Source organism: Triticum aestivum, chromosome 1B, assembly GCF_018294505.1.
Source record: "Triticum aestivum cultivar Chinese Spring chromosome 1B, IWGSC CS RefSeq v2.1, whole genome shotgun sequence".
NCBI lineage: Eukaryota > Viridiplantae > Streptophyta > Magnoliopsida > Poales > Poaceae > Triticum > Triticum aestivum.
In genome coordinates this window covers 494772163-494792294 of record NC_057795.1, presented here as the reverse complement: position 1 = coordinate 494792294, position 20132 = coordinate 494772163, and the positions used below count along the sequence as shown (strand labels likewise).

The following is a 20132-nucleotide window of genomic DNA, read 5'->3' as shown; positions in this document are numbered from 1 at the left end:
ACACACGCAGCACAAGCTCTGCATGCGCGTGAGTGCACGCCCCCTGTCCCTGGTTCCGTGTTGGGCTCTCGGCTCTCCACGTATCACACAACTTGCGTGCCGAGTGCCACTCGTTGCTTCCATCAATTTGGCTATGTCTGTCCTCACTTTGTCGCCCTCATCACTGATTCACTGGACATATGCATTTGGCTGTTTAAGTGAGGGTCTGTATTGTGCGTGTGTAAACTTGTTACACTGCGTGACTGCACACAGACTGACGCTCAGGAAAATACATATGCATGACTTAGGCATCTCCAACGGCCTACTAAAGCGAACCAAGCTTTGGTTGGATGATTAGAGTGATATTGGTATCCTCAGCCCATCAGAGAGTTCTGATGCTCGCATTATTTCAGAATTTATTTCAGGATTTCAGAGTTTAAGTCCTGGTGCTCGCGTTATTTCTTAATTTATTTCAGGACGTTCCCGTCGACGACGAGGCGCATATGATGACTTCATAAATCTCAAGATGATATGCCGGCTCAGTCTCTCGGAGGTGCTCATACAGGTAAGACGTGCGTATGTACATTCATAGGGATGAATGTATGCATGTATGTATAAACGCTTGCGTTTGTACTGCATTCAAAAAAACAGCCTACATAAAAAAGAGAGTCCAGCCTGTCCAGAAGTGTCCGCCGATAGTGAATAGAGGGGCTGGTGCACCAAAGGTCCACCCTTGTCCAATGAAGAGAGATGAGAGAAAGGAGGAAGAGGAAAAGTGCGGTTCTGATGGATCTGAGGCTTGTTCGTAGTGTGTCCGAACTCTTCCAAAGCACTTTGACGTTCGCTAGTGTAATTCTTTTTATTTGCAGGGTCGATTTACTGTAATTCGGATAGGCAAACTGCTACACCGACATTTGATGTGATGGTTAAAAGTGTCCGGACCATCCGATCTGAACATTTAGAAGCGATTTGTTGTCCACCCTTGAAAATGCCTTTATGAGTTAGTTTGGTTTAGTTTTTTTGCACGCTAGTTTGGTTCATTTGAACTTCATGACATTTACAGGAGAGCAATTAATTGAGGAGTACTTCTTTAGGAGTCCTATAAAAGTCACTTGAGGGTGGACTGGAAGCTTGCCACTTGCATGCTCTTAGTCGCAGCTGTTAGAATAAATCCGAGGCATATCGTCGATCATCTGACGACCAAGCAATCAACCGAGCACGACACTGAAATTTGTTAACGAGGTTCACCGATATGACTACATCCCCGGGGCTTGACTATGGGCGCTCCTTCCCATGACACCGCTACAATACCGCAACCGGTCGCCCTGGACACCGGCACATGCCGCCGGCTTCCCCTGCGTTCCGGTGCTATTATGTTGGCATAGGTTACATCATGTGTCTACCCCCGTTATATATATGAGAGGCATAGGATACAAGTGTCCTATTAGGACACGACTCCATATCCTATATAAACACAATACTACTCAGAGTCCAACTGTAACCTATCTTGTACACAATATTCGACACAATTCTAACAAACTCCACCTTGACGAAATTCTTCACCACCTTGGAATTCATCAATGCGTCAAACTTCCATGTACATTGGACTTGAGCTTATCCCATGAGTATCGCTACTACTCCAAAGACTCTATATGACTCCACCTGCAACTTGTAGTCCATTTTTTTCTTGACCACAGTCAACACTCAAGGAAAATTTAAGTTTCTTGTTACTCTAGTTTATGCTCCCAACTTTCAGAGTATCCGTTCAATGCCATCACACACCGATCACTGACCTGCGTGAAAGTGAACAACTCACATATTGGGTGTCACACATAAGAGTTACCTGAACTCAACATCGCCGCTCCTTTCTTGACCGCCTGTCTGAAACTTGAAGGAATTTCACCATTGCTTGTAGTCATCCCGAGTCAAATTCGTAGTTGTCTCACCACATGTATGACCACCAGAGCCCTGTCTCGTCTCCATGTCCCGTGCATACCGCACACCTCGCCGCTATTACTACGTCGAGCCTACGTTGTTCTGGTCGAGTCTCAAGGGCCGTGAACCCACACCACTCAACCTCCACTGCAGAGTACCACCGATCATCACCGACCGATGACGAGTTTCACGCTTCCATCAGACCACTAAGCTCCAGTCCGAACTACGTGTCACTCGCTTTTTCCCCTTGCTGAATAGGCTTCGATTCCCTGGATCCTTACATTGTAGCCCCTCAATCCAGCTCCACCTTCAACATGACTCCATGTTGGTTGTACTTGCCACCCCGCGCCTCGTCAACTCCAAGCTCTCATGTGCACCGTCTTGAATCAACCCCGCGTCATAGTCTTGTCGAAGCCACACAAGCCCTTTGGGCCTACGTCACGTGTTTCCACGCCCCGGAAGTCGGTCACCATCAGCATCACACTCCTATATCGCTGTCATCGATCCCATCACCGTCTTCTGTTCCAAATGACTCTCGTCGATCCGTCAGACTGTCCAGTATGACCCAGCCGAACTTATTCGACTGCATGACACGCTCAAGGCTCCCAAATCGTCTTCACGAATTTCCATCCATCACATGATAATTCCATCACAGTTGACATGACTTACCGCAATGCCTTCAAGCATCCCTGTTGTGCCAATAAATGTTTCACCCTTGTCTGCCATAACTCAACGTTTTCAGTATCGTTGAACTTATCCACCTCAAACCTAGTACCCGATAGCGTCACGGTTCTTTGTATGGCTGACCCTGTGAAAAAATTATCCGAGCTTTCCTCACGTGATGCCCAAGTACACAAGCAAAACCTGACGTGGTACACCCTCGTGCACTAATAGCAAATTCCAACCAAAAACAAAAATCTTCTGGTCTTCACGTGAAGCAACTCCTGGCTCAATTCCTCGATGCTAGCAATTGCTTTCATGCCAATTTCCTATGCAAGTAGTACTTCAATGGATATGTATCGCTTATTGATTTGCCTGCCTCCACGTCATATACGAAGACTCAAGTCTCCTCTTTTTGAGGAGGCCAAGTTTGCTGAGATTGGCCCTAATATTTTTGAGGTTCACTTTGGGTCAGAGGGAGATTTTCGGCATGTGATGCATAATGGCCCTTGGAAATTTGATTTTAGTGTTCTCATCATGAAGGAGTACGAGGGAGGCAAACGTCCGTCAGAGATGGTGTTTGAATTCATTGACGTATGGGTGAGAGTCACTGATCTATCACCGGACAAGAGGACGGAGGAGTTCGGCAGAGCTTTGGGGAATTGGCCTGGGGAGATCGTCAGAGTGGATGTAGATAAAGATGGACTTGCGCGAGGACATAGCTTTAGAGTGTGAGCAAAAATTTCAGTGTTTGAGCCACTGATTAGAGGCTTCTATTTAAGGAGGAGGAAGGAGGATGATGAAAAAAATGTGGTTTGACTTTCACTATGAGAAGGTTCCACACTTCTGTTTTGATTGTGGCAGACTGGTGCATGAAGATGGGGTTTGCGACCCTCCTTTGGACACAACCCAATAATGGGGGGCTGGCTTAGAGCTTCTTCGGGGAGGAACAACTCAGGTAAAGAAGGATCTATGGCTGGAGCTAGCAGCAACAGCGTTGGGGGTGGCAGTTCTCACACTGGTGAGACGGCAAATAAGTATGCTGAGCACCCCAGGGTCAGGGACCAACCGGTCAAAAGGAACTTGAACAGAGACTTTTCGTTCACGGCCAATTCTCGCACTGGCGAGGGGTCTAGGGATGTGCAGAAAGAGGTTAACAGCCCATCCAGAGGAAAGACTGATGTGTCTGAGCGACAGAACCAGGATCTCCGAACAAAGATGGAGCAGAAAAGAGAACATGACCTTCAGACAGAATTAAATAAGAGGCAGGAAGCGGATAGGAGTGGGGACTTGCGTCGGGAGCAGCGCCATGTAGCGGAACGCCATGCAGCATCATGTTCAGAGCAGAGACAGCAAACCGATTCTGTTGGTGGAGGAGGGCGACGCCATGCAGGCCCGTATCGCGAGGACATAACCCATGCAGATCGTGGGGCTGATGGAGGCCGCTGGGCATCAGCACATAATGGCCCTTGGGCTAACCATGCTGGCCGGAGGGAGCTACATGGAGATTCTACGCGTGGTTTCGGCCGAACTAAAGGTAGGTATGTCAGGAGGCCTAGGGCACAAAGTGACCATGGGGGAGGCAACCAACAGGAGTACCCGGAGAAGGAATCGGGAAGGAAGCGGCCCCCGAAGCAAGTTTGGGTGGCAAAAGGTGATAACGATAGGCAAGTTAATCATGATACGTTTATTCGCGATACGAGGCAGAAGACTTCCTTAGTGTTTGAACGCATCGAAGAACCAAATGCATCGGCGAACCCTGCTGGGCGGGGCCGCCGGGACCAATGAATTGCTTGGCCTGGAACTATCGGGGACTGGGGTTGGACTCGACAGTAGGCGAACTTCAAGACTTGATAAGGTCTTACAACCCAGCGGTGGTTTTTTTGTCGGAGACAAAGAAGAGTGACAGAGCTATGGAGAAGCTTAAGTGGAGGTTGGGATTTCGAAATGGTGTGGCAGTGAGTTGTAACGAGAGAAGTGGTGGGCTTGCATTATGGTGGAGAGACCATGTACATGTGACAGTGAGGCCATGGTGCCAATATTATATTGATGCTGAAATATATGCTGATGGAATTACCTGGAGATTCACTGGAATCTACGGGGAACCCAAGACCGAGTTGAGAAAGAAAACGTGGGACGCCATCCGATATCTCAAAGCTCAGGATGGTCTCCCCTGGCTGTGTGTCGGCGACTTTAATGAGATTCTGGCCAGGTCGGAGCAACGAGGTGGCAACCAAAGGAACTTCGCACAAATGCAATCCTTCAGTGAGTGCCTAACCGACTGCGGTCTGGCCGATTTGGGCTTCTCGGGGTACCAATACACTTGGGATAATCGACAGGAGAACGGTGACAACGTTCAAGTACGACTCGATCGTGCAATGTGTACTGGTGATTTCATGGGGCTGTTCCTAGGGACGGAGGTTGAGAACATTGTTACGGAAGAGTCCGACCACATGGCGTTGATAGTGAGAGTGAAGGACTTGGCGATAGAAAAACCGGAAGGGGACCGCCCCTTTAGGTTTGAAGAGATGTGGTTGAGGCATAACGACTATGATGCAATGTTCCAGCGAATATGGGGACAGGTACAGGGGCAGCAAAAGTCGCCAGGGGCTGTTTGTGAGAGGTTGCATGAAATGACAAGAGAGATGCAGAGGTGGGGGAGGTCAGTTTTTGGATCGGTACGTAAGCAAATCCACCGTCTGAAAAAATAGCTCCTTGATGCGAAACAAAGGGCGTTGATCACTGGATTAACGACCGAAGTTAGAGATGTCGAGTGCCAGCTCAGGGAGGTTTTCGAAAGGGAGGAAATCATGCAAAGACAGAGATCACGTGTGGATTGGCTGAAAGCAGGGGACCAGAACACGCAATACTTTTAGAACCGGGCTTCGCATAGGAAGAGGAAGAACATGGTTAAGGCTCTCGTTCATGAGAATGGGACAAGGTGTGTTGATGACGAGGGAATGAGAGAGTTGGCAGCAACTTTCTACGAGAAGTTGTTTACTTCGGAAGGATCTGTCAATGCGGAGGAGCTCTTGCAACATTTCATCCCGGCGATCACGCAGGATATGAATGACAGATTAACGGCTCCCATCACGGATGAAGAGATCGAGCGGGCCCTATTTCAAATGGGTCCAATGAAGGCGCCGGGACCGGACAGGTTGCCGGCTCTGTTTTACCAAAGACACTGGTCTTTGATAAAATCTGATGTGTGTGCGGTGGTTCGAGGTTTCTTGGCGGGAGAGAATACCCCGAAGTCGTTCAACGACACTGTGATTGTGATGATCCCAAAAATAAATGCACCGGAGTTGCTTTCTTAGTTTAGGCCCATTAGCTTATGTAATGTGCTGTACAAGATTGCTACAAAGGTATTTGCTAATAGGCTTAAAGTGATCCTTCCATTGTTAATCTCTGAGGAGCAGAGTGCTTTTGTACCGGGGCGTTTGATGACAGACAATGTGTTGGTGGCTTATGAGTGCACACACGCCATTAGGATGAGGAAGAGGAAGACACCGCTTTGTGCGGTGAAGATGGATATGATGAAGGCGTATGACCGAGTGGAGTGGATCTTCCTTGAATAGGTGCTTGTCACACTTGCTTTCAACAATGTTTGGATCCAAATGATTATGAGGTGTGTGACTTCTGTAAGGTTCTCTGTCAAACTAAATGGGGGTTTCTCAAGATGTTTCCTCCCTTCCAGGGGATTACGACAGGGTGACCCACTCTCGCCTTATCTATTCTTATTTTGTGTGGAGGGTTTCTCTGCGTTGCTCAGGGCGGCACAACAAGAGAATAGACTGAGAGGTGTATCGTTTGGGGGCACTGGCCCTCATATCACTCACCTCCTTTTTTCCGATGACAGCATTGTGTTTCTGGAAGGCAATCGTGCGAATTTTGAAGCTCTGAGGGACATTCTGAGGGTTTATGAAGAAGCTTCAGGACAGAAGGTAAACTTGCAGAAATCTTCAGTGTTTTTTGGGAAAGAATGTGGAGAGGGAAGGAAAGCTGAACTTCTTACTACTATTGGGATTACTTCTGAAGCTCTCAATGAAAGATATTTGGGTCTACCAACACTGGTTGGTAGATCAAAAGATGGAACATTTAAATATGTGAAAGAGAGCTCAGCTAGTAAGGTCTCAGGATGGAAGGGACAAGGATTGTCCAAGGCGGCAAGAGAGGTGATGGTCAAGTCTGGCCTACAAGCTACACCAACACTCACCATGAGCTGCTTCCAACTCACCAAGAAAATGTGCCGGAACCTAACATCAATCTCGTCTAACTTCTGGTGGGGAGAAGCGAATGGGGAGTGAAAGGTGCACTGGTTGGCGTGGGCTAAAATGTGTAAGGCCAAGCGAGAGGGGGGAATGGGCTTTAGGGACCCCGAAGCCTTCAACCAAGCTTTACTAGCAAAACAGGCTTGGCGTATCCTATTGCTTCCATCTTCTCTTTGTGCTAGGGTGCTCAAGGCTAGGTACTTTCCGGATGGGTCGATCATGAATGCCACTTGCCCAAGTGGGGGCTCATTCACTTTTAGGAGCATCATACATGGTCGTGAGCTGTTGAGAGCAGGGTGTGTTTGGAGAATTGGGGATGGCACTTCTGTAAAGATTCATCGTGACAACTGGATACCACGTCAAGGAAGCTTGCAACCGCTAGGACAACAATATGTACCGGGGGTAACTCATGTCAGACATCTCTTGGATGAGGAGGGAAAGGAGTGGGACATGACCAAATTACAACAGATGTTCACGCCAGGTGATGTCGAGGATATTCAGCAAATATTGGTGGGTGGTCAAGGAAGGCAGGACTATCTTGCATGGAACTTCACTAGAAATGGACAGTTTACTGTCAGATCCGCGTATCACCTCTGCATGCAGCTCAAAGGCAAGGGGGCCGGACAGCCGAGCTCCTTGATGCCTAGTAAGGAGCACAAGGCATGGCTTGCGTTGTGGGAGACCAACGCACCTGCCAAGGCAAAAATTCATGCTTGGCGTCTGTTAAAAATGGTCTCGCAGTTGGAACAGAGCTGCACCGGCGTAGGATCAAACCTGGGGTGTTCTGCTGTGCGTGCGGACGAGAAGAAACAACCTACCACAGATTCTGGACGTGTCCTCACTCGGTGTCATTCTGGAGATCGTTATGTGAAGAGAAGGCCGAGCCTGTGGTCCTGCCGCCAGCGCTGGACGGATCACTGCAATCTCTCGCTGCCTGGTTCAAGGAGTGGCTCGCTAATGCGGGGGCGAAGGAATGAGAGACAATGATCCAATCCCTGTACGGCTTGTGGTGCGCACGGAATGAAACGAGAGATGGCAAGCGAATCCAGGATGCAAGGGAACTGGCAGACAGAGTTCACGAACACATCAAGGAATGGTGGTTAGTACACTCGAGGGAGCAAATGATCAGAGAGCCAAGGAAATTGGAGAGGTGGATGCCACCGGAGCTGGGTTAGGTTAAAGCCAACGCAGACGGAGCAGCAACCAAGGTGCAGGATGGAGGCGGGGGCGGCGTGGTCCTGCGGGATCACCATGGTGCTTATAGAGGAGGAGCTTCGGTTTTCTTCCCGGGTACTGTCAACCCCCAACTTGCTGAGATGCTAGCAGCGAGAAGTGCCGTGCAACTGGCGCTGAGTATGAACATCCCGCGGCTTCACGTCGAGTTAGACTGACAGGAGGTGGTGACCATGCTAAATGGGGAAGGTAAGAACCTCTCGATTATGGGCCAACTGGTAGAGGAGACGAAGGAGCTGCTCCGGACACGGCAGGAGTTCAAAGTAACTTGGGTACGTCGCGAGGCGAATAGAGCGGCGGATGGGTTAGCTAAGGAGGGTGTTAGCAACAAGACTTCAGTTTATTTTCCAATTTTTCCCCCTGATTGCATTTTACATGTTGTAGCGGACGAGGTCCCGGACCACTTTTAATTCAATAAAGTTGCGATTACCCCTCAAAAAAAGAGTCTCCTCTTTTTGTCCAAAACAAATCACGGTTTTGATTCCTCTCGCCTGCTGTACGCGGCCTGATACGCCGCCTGTCCCGTACGTGTACAATAACTCCACGGCCTGCAGCCGTGCGGCTTCCGCCACCCGGGACGCTGCCCACATGGGCTTCCGCAAGTATGGATCAACCGATCTGCTGCCTGCCTGCGCCTAGCTTGTGCACACGTATCTTCCTCGTCGATCAAAACCTTCAATTAGCCTAGCTCATAATACCACTTGTTAGAATAAATCCGAGGTATATCGTTGATTATCTGAGGATCAAGCAATCACATGAGCACGACACCGAGATTTGTTAGCGAGGTTCACCGATATGGCTACATCCCCGCGGCCTGATTATGGCGCTCCTCCCCATGATACTGCTACAATACCGCACCCGGTCGCTCTGGACACCGGCACATGCCGCCGGCTTCCCCTGTGTTCTAGTGCTATTATTTTGGCATAGGTTACATCGTGTGTCTACCCCCGCTATATATATGAGAGGCCTAGGATACAAGTGTGGACACAACTTCATATCCTATGTAAACACAATACTACTCAGAGTCCAATTGTAACCTATCTTGTACACAATATTTGACACAACTCTAACAGCAACCATGTATCGCGCTCTGGACGCTCACTCCGAATTTATTTTTATTTTCTCTACGCATTTTCGGCTTTTAGATGTTTTTTGGCTTTTCTTTTTTTCCCTTTTTTCTTAGGATCTGGACCCAAAAGAATTTTGAAACACATTTTTTTGGCGCGAAGAAAGATGTTCTTTTTTTTTTCACGAGAGGCACATATTTACTTATCATGGAGGCACGGATTTGTTTCCACGAGAGGCACGGTCGTGCCGCTCGAAAAGGAAAAAAATATATTTTTTTTCATTCCGTGAAAGGCATAGATTACCTCTCGTGAAGACACGTATTTGCTTCTGCGAGAGGCATAGTCGCACCTCTCGGAAAGGTAAAAAGATGGTTTTTTTTTTCTTTCGCGAGAGGCACATATCTACTTCTCATGGAGGCATGGATTTACTTCCGCGAAAGACACTTCGGGCCTATCAGAAAGGGAAAAAACGTGTTTTAGTTTTCTTTTTTCCTTTCCACAAGTGTACGAATTTACTTCTCTTGGAGGCATGAATTTGCTCCCATGAAAGGTTGGTTGTGCCTTTAGGAAAGGGAAAAAATATGTTTGTTTTTTGTTCCGTGAGAAGTACGAATTTACTTCCGCGAGAGGCACGGTTGTGCCTCTCTGAAAAGAAAAAACCGCGTTTTTTTGTTCCGCGAGAGGTACGTATTTTATTTTTATGGAGACACGGATTTGCTTCCATGAGAGGCACAATCGTGCCTCTAGGAAAGGAAAAATGTGTTTTTTTTCTATGAGATACAGTCATGCCTCTCTGAAATGGAAAAAATGTGTTTTTTTGTTCCGGCATAGGGCACGGATTTACTTCTCGTGGAGGCATGAATTTGCTTCCGCGAGAGACACGGTCGTGCCTCTCGAAAAAGAAAAAAAATATTTTTTTCGTTCCGTGAGGGGAACAGATTTATTTCTCATGAAGGCGTAAATTTGCATCCGCGATGTGCCTCTCGGGAAGGAAAAAAAACATGTGCCTCTTCGGAAAGAAACAAACGTGCTCCCGGTTCAGGCTTTTTCGTCCAATTTTTTTGTGAAAAGGTACATCTAAACCTATCAGTATGGGATCTAGTTTTGAAGGTCTCAGGCTCTCGGCGTGAGGAATTCAACGACAAAAACGGTTTGAGGTTTAGACGCACGAGTTATTTAGAGATCAAACATTTTGAATAAATAACTCTAAGAAAAAGAAAACTTCCAGATTGCGACAAATGACGCACGTGCAGCATGTCACATGGTGCAACCTGACAAGATGGAAATGATCTTTGAAAGGAGTACTTCCTAATAGTTAGTGATTTCGCACTTAGAGTGAACTTTTCTCTGCTCAACGACTGCTGGGCCTTTGCCAGGATGGACTATGCCATGGAAAGCCGAACTATCTCGGCCCTCTTCATTTTTCCTTTCAAATCGACAAGGCCTCTTGATTAAAAAAAAAAGACGGGCGATCAGTTTTGTGTCTGTGCCAAACTTGGACCCTCCAAAGGAGGGCGGCCCAGCAATTAAGTGGGATCAACTAAAAAAGCAATGGATAATAAGAGGTAAAACATGCACTCCAGCCGCCTCATTTAAGCTTCACGTGGCTGTTCACTCCCCAGACAACCGGCTCTCTTCCAATAAAAACCTGATTATTAGCTTGCTTCGAAAACCCACCTACACATTTTTAATAGATTTAAAAACTATTCATGAATTCAAAAAAATATTGATTTATTTTTGAAAAGTACAAATTTTATAAATACTTATATGAAATAAAAATATACATAATTTTAAAAAATAGCCATGAATTTTAAAAGATGTTCACAAATATAAAGATATTCAATAATTCGGAAAATATTTTTTTATTAAATAAATGCTCAAGGATTTCAGGAAATGGTCATTTTTTCTAAAAAAATGAATTTATGTATATATTGCAATTTTTAGCAAATATCCATGACTTATGGGATTGTTCTCAATTCTTTTAGAAAAAAAGAAAACCATAAAAAGAAAAAAAATTAGAAGAGGCCATCGAAACTGGTAGAGAAGAAAACCAGAGAAGAATGCCCGAGAAACAGAAGAGCGCCCCTACCAACATGTACCACTTTTTCTGAGGGTTGGACCACAAAGACACCCCAATGCACATTTAATATGGAATGCTCTCCATTCTTCGATGTGAGTGAATAATAGGAGATTCCATGAAAGTATATAGCGGTACAACTCAAAGCAACACAAAAAGTATAAGTTTGTGATCATACATAATGTAAAAATGGCTCACCATAGGACATATGGACTAAAAAAATCTAATGTGCTACTCCTTTTTTTGCGGGGATCTAACATGCTACTCCAAGGAGCACTAATTGGGCACCAAAGAGGGACGTGTCCTGATCTTGATCGCCACTGACCAGGGTAGGCTAGCTCCGCATGCCAGCCCAACTATCACCAGATCAATGGAAAGAACACCACCCTAAGAACCTCTGCTTGAACAGAGGAAAGAGTACATGCCGACATCATGCATAGTATAAGTCGAAACACTTGTGCCGACGACAATTAATGACCGCTTCAACGACGGAGGGTCCATCTAGAGAAGCAAGCAACACCGACGAGCTCGTATGAAAGTTGACCCTCATAGGAACTGTAGAGGGAGCCTCCGGTATGGTGGTTGAAGGGGAGGACGAGAGAGTGAGGCCAACAGTTAAGACCCGCTTCCTGCTAGTGCATAAGATGAAATGAAAAGCATCGCTAGCTAGTTGTGAATCCAATGCAAAGAATCGAGCGAGAAAGACATACTCCATATACAAACCAAACCGCTTGAATCTCCCAAAGATTGGCAAGAAGTAAACACATCAAATATATGAAGATTGCCAAAGAGGATATGGGGGATTTCAGCAATGAGCACATGGAATTAAGACATACAAATTATTTGAGACAAGAAGACCATGATCTGCTGGCAGATATATCCTAAATTTACCTACAATTTTCAAAGTTTCCATGCCACTATCTTATCAAATTATGAAATTATAAAATTTCTTTGGACTAACCTGCTGATAAAATGCGAGAGGATCATATTTGCATGTTCTATATGTTCGGTTTCAGAAAACATCCTGAAAACAGAAAATATGAAAAAAGAATAGATCAAGTGTGGTTAACTTTCCAGACCACAAGAACTTACAAAAAAGGATGTAGCGAGAGAAGAACAGGTGGTGACACGTGTCCACATGGCTTTGTCACACACACATTGCACACATTAGTTTTGTTAGTAATCATGTGCATGACATCGAACACATTTTTTAGACACTAATTTTACACAAAGGTCGATGGACAATGGGAAAATATCGGGTGCTTCGACACCTTAGATGCTCCGTGATACGAGCTCCTGGGAGCCGTTGGATCTCAGATCCAATTGCTCCAATGGACTCTGAACATTCTACAAAGAAAAAAAACTTCATCAGTCTGAGAATTGCGCACAGGTACAAGAGCCCCTATGATGTTGCCGGATTTTTGAGATTCAACGGCCAAGGAGCTCGCATCACCGGAGCAACTGGGACTTGGGAGCACCTGAATCTATCTCGATGGACAACCTCATCGCACACGGTTCAGTTTACAAACAGTGTGCATGCATGCCATCGTAAACTATTACCCTTTTTTCAATCGTATACGTTATTTCGACATCGCACATGGTTGGAATTGCGGCAAACAGTCTTTTTCTAACCGCGTGTGGTTGGGGTGAAGGGGGTGGTGTGCGTCTAGAGTAGTGTGAGGTGGCCATTTCGTCACTGTCACCACTAGGTTATTTATTGCACTGTAGCCACCGGTCGGAGTGTCAACTAATGCGCCATTATGTTAAATTATTGAATGAGATCTCTCTTGTGGGTAGGGTACAATCTCTCTTTCGCTTTTCTTTTCTGCGCTTTTCTTTTCTGAAGGCATGCAAGTGAGGCGTAGTTTCAACGTGGAACAGAGGAAGCCATCAAGTTCAGCTGGTAAAATTTGGTCATGTTTGTTGCATGGGGGAGCTGCATTGAATTTATTGGGTGTATTGCGTTGTACGTACGTTTATGGGCTGCACGAGCTCACATTGTGGCAAACACCATTTGCAGGATTAGAGCCCCATCCAGATCTAGGTTTTCCCTTTGCTGCTGGCTAGAAAGGACATGCAGATCCGAAGCCTACATGATTTTTGTTGTTTTACATATAAGAGGGATGAAAGCCTTTTCCAATAAAGCCTGCATGGTTTTTCTTCACGCAAAAAATGAGAGGATCTTTCTCTCTCCCTCTCCCTCTCTCTCTGCTGCCTACTCAATTTACTCAATAAATCGGCTAAAAAGATAAGATGAACAATTTCTGAAAATGAGGCCGGTTCTCGTTCATTTCCTACGCGAGAGAAGAAATGATTCACAAACGGAAAGGGCACAGTGCCGACTGTCCTGAAGTGCCGAAGAAGCAAACATACAACGTGGTGGTTCATGCAATTCATCTCTTCATTGCTATTGGCGGCCATTCAATGTGCCATGCATGCCTCTGAGCTAGCTGCATTCGTGAACGGATAAGCGAACATCAATGTAGATAAAGCTTGCTTGCACATATGAGATCTCAATTCGCTGTGCGACTGCTGCAGCACTGATATACGTAGTACACACAACTTTACAACTGGCAGCATAGCTGTGTCAGATAGCCGTTGTGTGCAGTAATTACCAAGTTGGCAATGTGTCCTGCATGTACTACGTTGCTGCTACCTCTCCCAAGTGCATATATAGCACACCCGGAACACGAACGCTCCAAGCAGTGCGACAGCGTACGCATCACACAGCAAAATCGGCCATGGTGACCTTCACGGCGCGCCGGAGCGAGCCAGAGATGCTGCCGCCGGCACGGGCGACTCCGCGGGAGACGAAGTCCCTGTCGGACCTCGACGACCAGCGCACGCTGCGCTACTACGAGACGGTGATCGGCTTCTTCCGCAGCAACGCGCTGCCCGGCAGGCCGGACGACCCGGTTAAGGCCATCAGGGCGGCGTTGATGGAGGCGCTGGTGTACTACTACCCGATCGCTGGCCGGCTCAGGGAGGACGGCGCAGGGAGGCTGGTCGTGGACTGCACGGCCGATGGGGTGGTGTTCGTGGAGGCCTACGTGGACGCGCGTCTGGAGGAGTTCGGCGAGCCGCTGCTGCCGCCGTACCCTTGCGTGGAGGAATTACTGTGCCATGTCGGCGACACCAGGGCCGTCGTTGGCAAGCCTTTGCTCTTCATGCAGGTAAAAGAAACTAGGTTTTCTCCATGCATGCATGTGTATTCGGGAATTCGTTCTTTTTCAGGAAAGGTACGCATAGTTTTCAATTTCAGTTTCCGAAAAAATTCAGCAACAACCGAAATCACCAAAATTCAGTGAATTTCATTAATTTCGGTTTGCATTTCGACCAAAGGGCCGAAATATTTGCTTGAATTCAATTAAAATTTTGAATTTTTAAAAAAATATTCAAAAAATATTTGAATTTTCATGTGCTACTGAAATTTCCAAAATATTTTGCCCGAAACTGAAATATTTCAGTGTCTACTGAAATTAATGAAATTCAGTGAATTTCACCGAAATCTCATTGAAGCTAAAAACCATTACGACACATATATCTAAGTTCTAGTTTGCCTAAAAACAATGTTATTATTATTATCCTTTGTGTTAATTCACTGAGCAAAGTAAAAAAGACAACTAGGAGATCTAGCTATAGTAAAAAGGGCTACAAAAAATTCACTGTGGCTCGTCTCAACAGCATTTTGATGCCTTCTCTCCTTCTCTCATCCATGTAGGCACTAATCTTGAATCATTATCGACATGCACGCAGGTGACACGACTAAAATGCGGAGGGTTCGTCCTGGGCTTTCACATTTGCCATAACCTGGCCGACGGCTTCGGCATGGCTCAGTTCATCAAAGCTGTGTCCGACATAGCACGTGGAGAAGCGGCCCCGACCATTTTACCCGTGTGGGAAAGGGAGCTGCTCACTGCACGCAGCTTATTACCCATCACCCGACTGTACCCAGCGCACGAACAACAAGCAAACGGCTCAGGGAGCACAGCTCGCGACATGATGCTCTCGGTTCCGCCGCAGAGCATGGTCGCCAAGTACTTCCTCTTCGGGCCAAGGGAGGTGTCAGCCCTACGAGATCGCATACCGGCGGGCCACCCCGCCCGGTCCGCCACAATCTTCGAGCTGGTGACCGCCGTGATGTGGCGGTGCCGCACGGTCGCCCTCGGGTACGAGCCCGGCCAGCGGGTGCGCCTCATGACCACCATGAACGCCCGCGGGAGGTGGAACAACCACACCCCCATCCCGTGGGGGTACTACGGCAACGCGCACGTCTCCCCCATAGCGGAGGCCGTCGTCGGCGAGCTCTGCGTGCAGCCGCTCGCCGACACGGTGGAGCTCGTGCGCGAGACCAAGCGCGGCATGACCAAGGAGCGCATGGAGTCGATGGTGGAGACGGTGGCGTTGCTGCGGGAGTGGCCGCCTTCCACCATGGACATGATATACGAGGTGTCGGATGTGAGATGGATGGCGGTGAACGTGTTGAACTTCGGGTGGGCTGACCTGGCCGGCGGTGGTATACCGTTGGCCGGGGATCTCACTTCCAAGCTAGGGAGCGATCACATGTGGTGCAGGAATGAGAATGGTGAGGTCTCGACCGTGGTGTCAATGTTGCTGCCGAGGGAGGCGATGGACAGGTTTACAGAGGAGATCGCAGTATGGCTGAGCCACAAAGATGACGAGAAGAATTTAGGAATCATGAGCTCACTCTAGCGATGCATATCATCTCGGGGTTACTGAAACTTCACCAACTATTGCTATTGGAAGGTCATGAAGATCAACGGCATTAACTATTCCGGTGGTCCATGTCACACGCACATATATATGTATGTTCCCGTCCATCAATTTAAAGTTTGGCTGTGCAATTTAGTCAAAATTATTATATTTAGAACGATTCAATTCATCCCACATTTGATCAATTCTTTGTATGCGTGACTCCATGAATTTCAGTCTTCGCGTTTCTACGAGAAATGCATTCTTAATGAAGCATACTCTACTTTTAAATAATTAAGTTTGCGAGCCTTTGTACACAATTTTGTTACCAACACTTCGGCCTTCACTGTGGACGTCACAGTATCTGTCACGGCCTTCTATGTGTTTTTAGTGTTTACTATCTCCGTCCTGGTTTATTGGTCCTTATTGTAATCTGTGTTAAATTTTGATTATAAATTTAACTAATGAAATGTTTATGCATATCACCAAAAATTATATTATTGAAAACTATATTCAAATATGAATCCAACAATATAACTTTTGTTGACATGCACTAACATTTTATCAGTTAAATTTTTGATCAAAATTTAGCATAAATTACAATGGGGACTAATAAACCAGGATGGAGGTAGTACTTTTCAAAGACTTATTTCAATATAGATGCAAGAGTAGGTATGGGAAATAAAGTGTACAAGTAAATAATAAACAATAAAGTTTGCAAGTAGGGGGGGGGGGGAGAGAGAAGAATGGTAGTAAAGAAGGTTGTGGAATTATCCAAGGCAATTGACTATGGTAATATGGCCAATGCACATACTTGCTACAATTGATATATGGGATGTGCCGGTGTGGACAAGGGTCCACACACGAAAAACACTAAGGGGTAGGAGGCGATTGCCTGGCAATCGTGCGACTACGGTAGGGTTAGGATTTTCTCGCTGGGGGTGGTGAGGATACGGCGGCGGCTAGGTTGCGATGGCGCAATCTAGACGGGGGTTGCGGCAGTTTCTCCACGCTGAGGCCGGAGGCGATGGCAGAGGAGGCTGGAGGAAAGACGACTGCTGCGAAGAACGCCAAGATGACTCCAATCCATACGGCGGAGGTGTCGACACCACGAACGCGGAAGTCGGGTGATCCAGGTAGCAGGAGAGCGTCGGTGTCTCCGATGGAGAGCAGAACACCTGATCCAGGGCAAGTCTCTTTGCAAGACTCGGTGGGGGGGGGGGGGTCATGATGGATAAGGAGGCTGATGGGCTCGTGTTTCAAGATCATGAGATATCGATCCCCAAGGCTTCGAGGTTGTCAGTGGTAGGTAAGATGTGCTCGGAAAGAACGATGAATATGACGACGCTAGAGAAGACGATGCCTAGGGCATGGGGTTTACACAAGGAGGCCAAGTTCAGAGATATGGGTTCAAATATTTTTGTTGTACACTTGGGCAGTGAGGGAGATTGGAGACATGTCCTGAACAATGGCCCATGGCAATTTGATTTCAGTGTGCTTATTTTCAAAGAATATGAGGGGAATATTAGGCCTTCAGAGATGGTATTTGAGGATATAGACATCTAGGTTACGGTTATTAATCTGCCGCCTGACAAGAGATGTGAAGCCTTTGGGACTGCCCTAGGAAATTGGATTGGCAAGGTGGTAAAGGTGGATACAGATGGAGATGGTATTGCCAGGGGATAGCAACTGCGGATCCGGACTACTATGTCGGTTTTTGAGCCTTTGATCCGTGGGTTTAATTTGAAGAAGTCTAAGGAGGATATGAAAGGAACTTGGTATGATTTTTATTATGGAAAAGTTCAACACTTTTGTTTTGAATGTGGCAGACTGGTACATGTTGGAGGGGTGTGTGTGCCCCGTTGGACTCCACATATCAATGGGGTAGTTGGCTACGGTCTTCTCCGGGGAGAAATAGCTCTTTGAAGGAGGGGTCCATTAGTGCAGCGGCAGCAAGTAGCAGCAACAACCATGCAAACTCAAAGGGTGGTGATGATGGGAAAGGACATCAGGAATATCAGGGAGCTCGGGATCTTCCCACTAAACGAAACTTGGGTGCTGAATTCGCTAGCTTCTCTGGAAACCGCACTGCATCATCCGGTGCATGAGGGGGTGGAGATTAAAAATCCGTTTAAAGGTAGTGCTGGTCATGGAGATCAAAGAGGAAGGAACCTGCGGGACAACTTAGAGGAGCGTAGGGAGAAAGACCTACGAGAAAAGCTTGTTCTGCAAAGCCAGCAGAGGCGGAATGAAGACGTGGGTGCTGGAACACCAATAGTACCGGCCAGGCAGGGGCGAGTACTACAGCGAGTCACGGATCTAGCCAAGCATGTAACGATGAGCGGGGAAGGAGGAAGGGGTACTATGTTCGGAAGCCAAGACAGGACTATGATAAGCAGTAGCACAACACTTTGTACTCGCAGCGGGAACATGAAAGCAGGAAGAGGGGCCCAAAACAGATTTGGACTGCGTCAAGGAACAAAAGAAGTCAATGGCGGACCCTGTTAACTAGGGCCACCAGGAGCAATGAACATCTTAGCCTGGAACTATCGAGGACTGGGCTTGGACTCGACGTTGGGCGAATTACGAGACCTGGTTAGGTCCTACAACCCAGCGGTGGTGTTCTTATGTGAAACGAAGAAAAAGGTGAGAGCGATGGATAGGCTTAAATGGAGTTTGGGTTTTAGAAATGGGGTGGCTGTGGACTGTAATGGAAGGAGTGGGGGCTTGGCCCTTTGGTGGGGAGACCATGTTCAGGTCACAGGTGGAGTCAATACTTCATTGATGCTGAGATTGTGTGTGAGGGGAAGACCTCTAGGATCACGGGATTCTATGGGGAGCCAAATATGGAAAGAAGAAAGAAATCTTGGGAGGCAATCCAATATCGCGACGACAAGATGATCTCCCTTGGATTTGTGTAGGCGATTATAATGAAGCATTATTCCAGACCGACTAGATTGGAGGTAACCAGAGGTGCTTCTCTCGGATGTAGGACTTCAGAGACTGCTTGGCTGACTGTGGCTTGCCAGACCTGGGGTTCTATGGATACCCATATACTTGGGATAATAAAAGACAGGGTACTGATAATATCCAGGTTGGGCTAGATAGAGCCACATGCAATGACGAGTTCTTGTAGATGAATCCGTAGACGACCGTGCAACACATTATGACAGAGGAGTCGGACCATTAGGCAATATTGTTGAGGGCAATGGAGATGGCTCCATCTGCTCCCTAGGGTGGTGACCGACCTTTCCTCTATGAAGAAGCATGGACGAGACATGAGAATTATGAACAAATGGTCGACGAAGCATGGTTAGCGGCGGGCGATTGAGGCCGGGGCCTTGAGGACATCTGGAACAAGCTGGGACGCGTCACGGGCAGCATGCAATGCTGGAGCCGTGAGGTTTTTGGATCCATCAGATGCAAAATTGCATCGCTCAAGGTCTAGTGGATGTCAAAACCAGGACCCTGTCGATTGGTTACCACCAAGAGGTGCGCGATATTGAGGATCAGCTACAAGAGATGTTTGAGCAGGAGGAAATACTGTACCGACAGCGGTCGAGAGTGGATTGGTTGATGGCGGGTGACCAAAACACAAATTTTTTCCAGAATCGAGCGTTGATAACCCACAAGTATAGGGGATCGTTTGTAGCCTTCTTTGATAAATAAGAGCGTCAAACCCAACGAGGAGCTAAAGGTAGAACAAATATTCCCTCAAGTTCTATCAACCACCGATACAACTCTACGCACCTTGACGTTTGCTTTACCTAAACAAGTATGAGACTATTTTGCAAGAATAAAACTACTAGTACTTTGCGAGAATAAAACTATGGATAAATTGCAAGGTAATAAAAGTGGATAGCTTTTGTCAACAAGAAAGTCATTTTTCCCTAGGCAATCGATAACAAGTACCGGTAATCATTCTTGTAATTTTATATGAGGGAGAGGCATGAGCTAACATAGTTTCTCTACTTGGATCATATGCACTTATGATTGGAACTATAGAAAGCATCCGCAACTACTAAATATCATTAAGGTCATGAAACCCAACCATATCATTAAGTATCATGTCCTCTTTACTCCCATATGCCATAACCCACTTATCCGTGTTTAGGTTGCTGTCATCCCCCGCTACACTAACAATAAGTAAACCATGAACATATCGCAACACCCTATAGCGGCGGCCCTCACGTTTGC

The 20132-nt window shown here is 46.9% G+C and overlaps 1 protein-coding gene across 1 annotated transcript; it reads left to right on the top strand.

Moving 5' to 3' along the window:
• Positions 1–13935: 13935 nt before the first annotated feature.
• LOC123134501 (acyl transferase 1) lies at positions 13936–16141 on the top strand. The gene is made up of 2 exons (XM_044553752.1): positions 13936–14395; positions 14979–16141. The coding sequence occupies exons 1-2, from the start codon at positions 13964–13966 to the stop codon at positions 15933–15935; spliced, it is 1389 nt and encodes a 462-aa protein (XP_044409687.1). The 5' UTR covers positions 13936–13963; the 3' UTR covers positions 15936–16141.
• The last annotated feature ends 3991 nt before the right edge of the window (positions 16142–20132 follow it).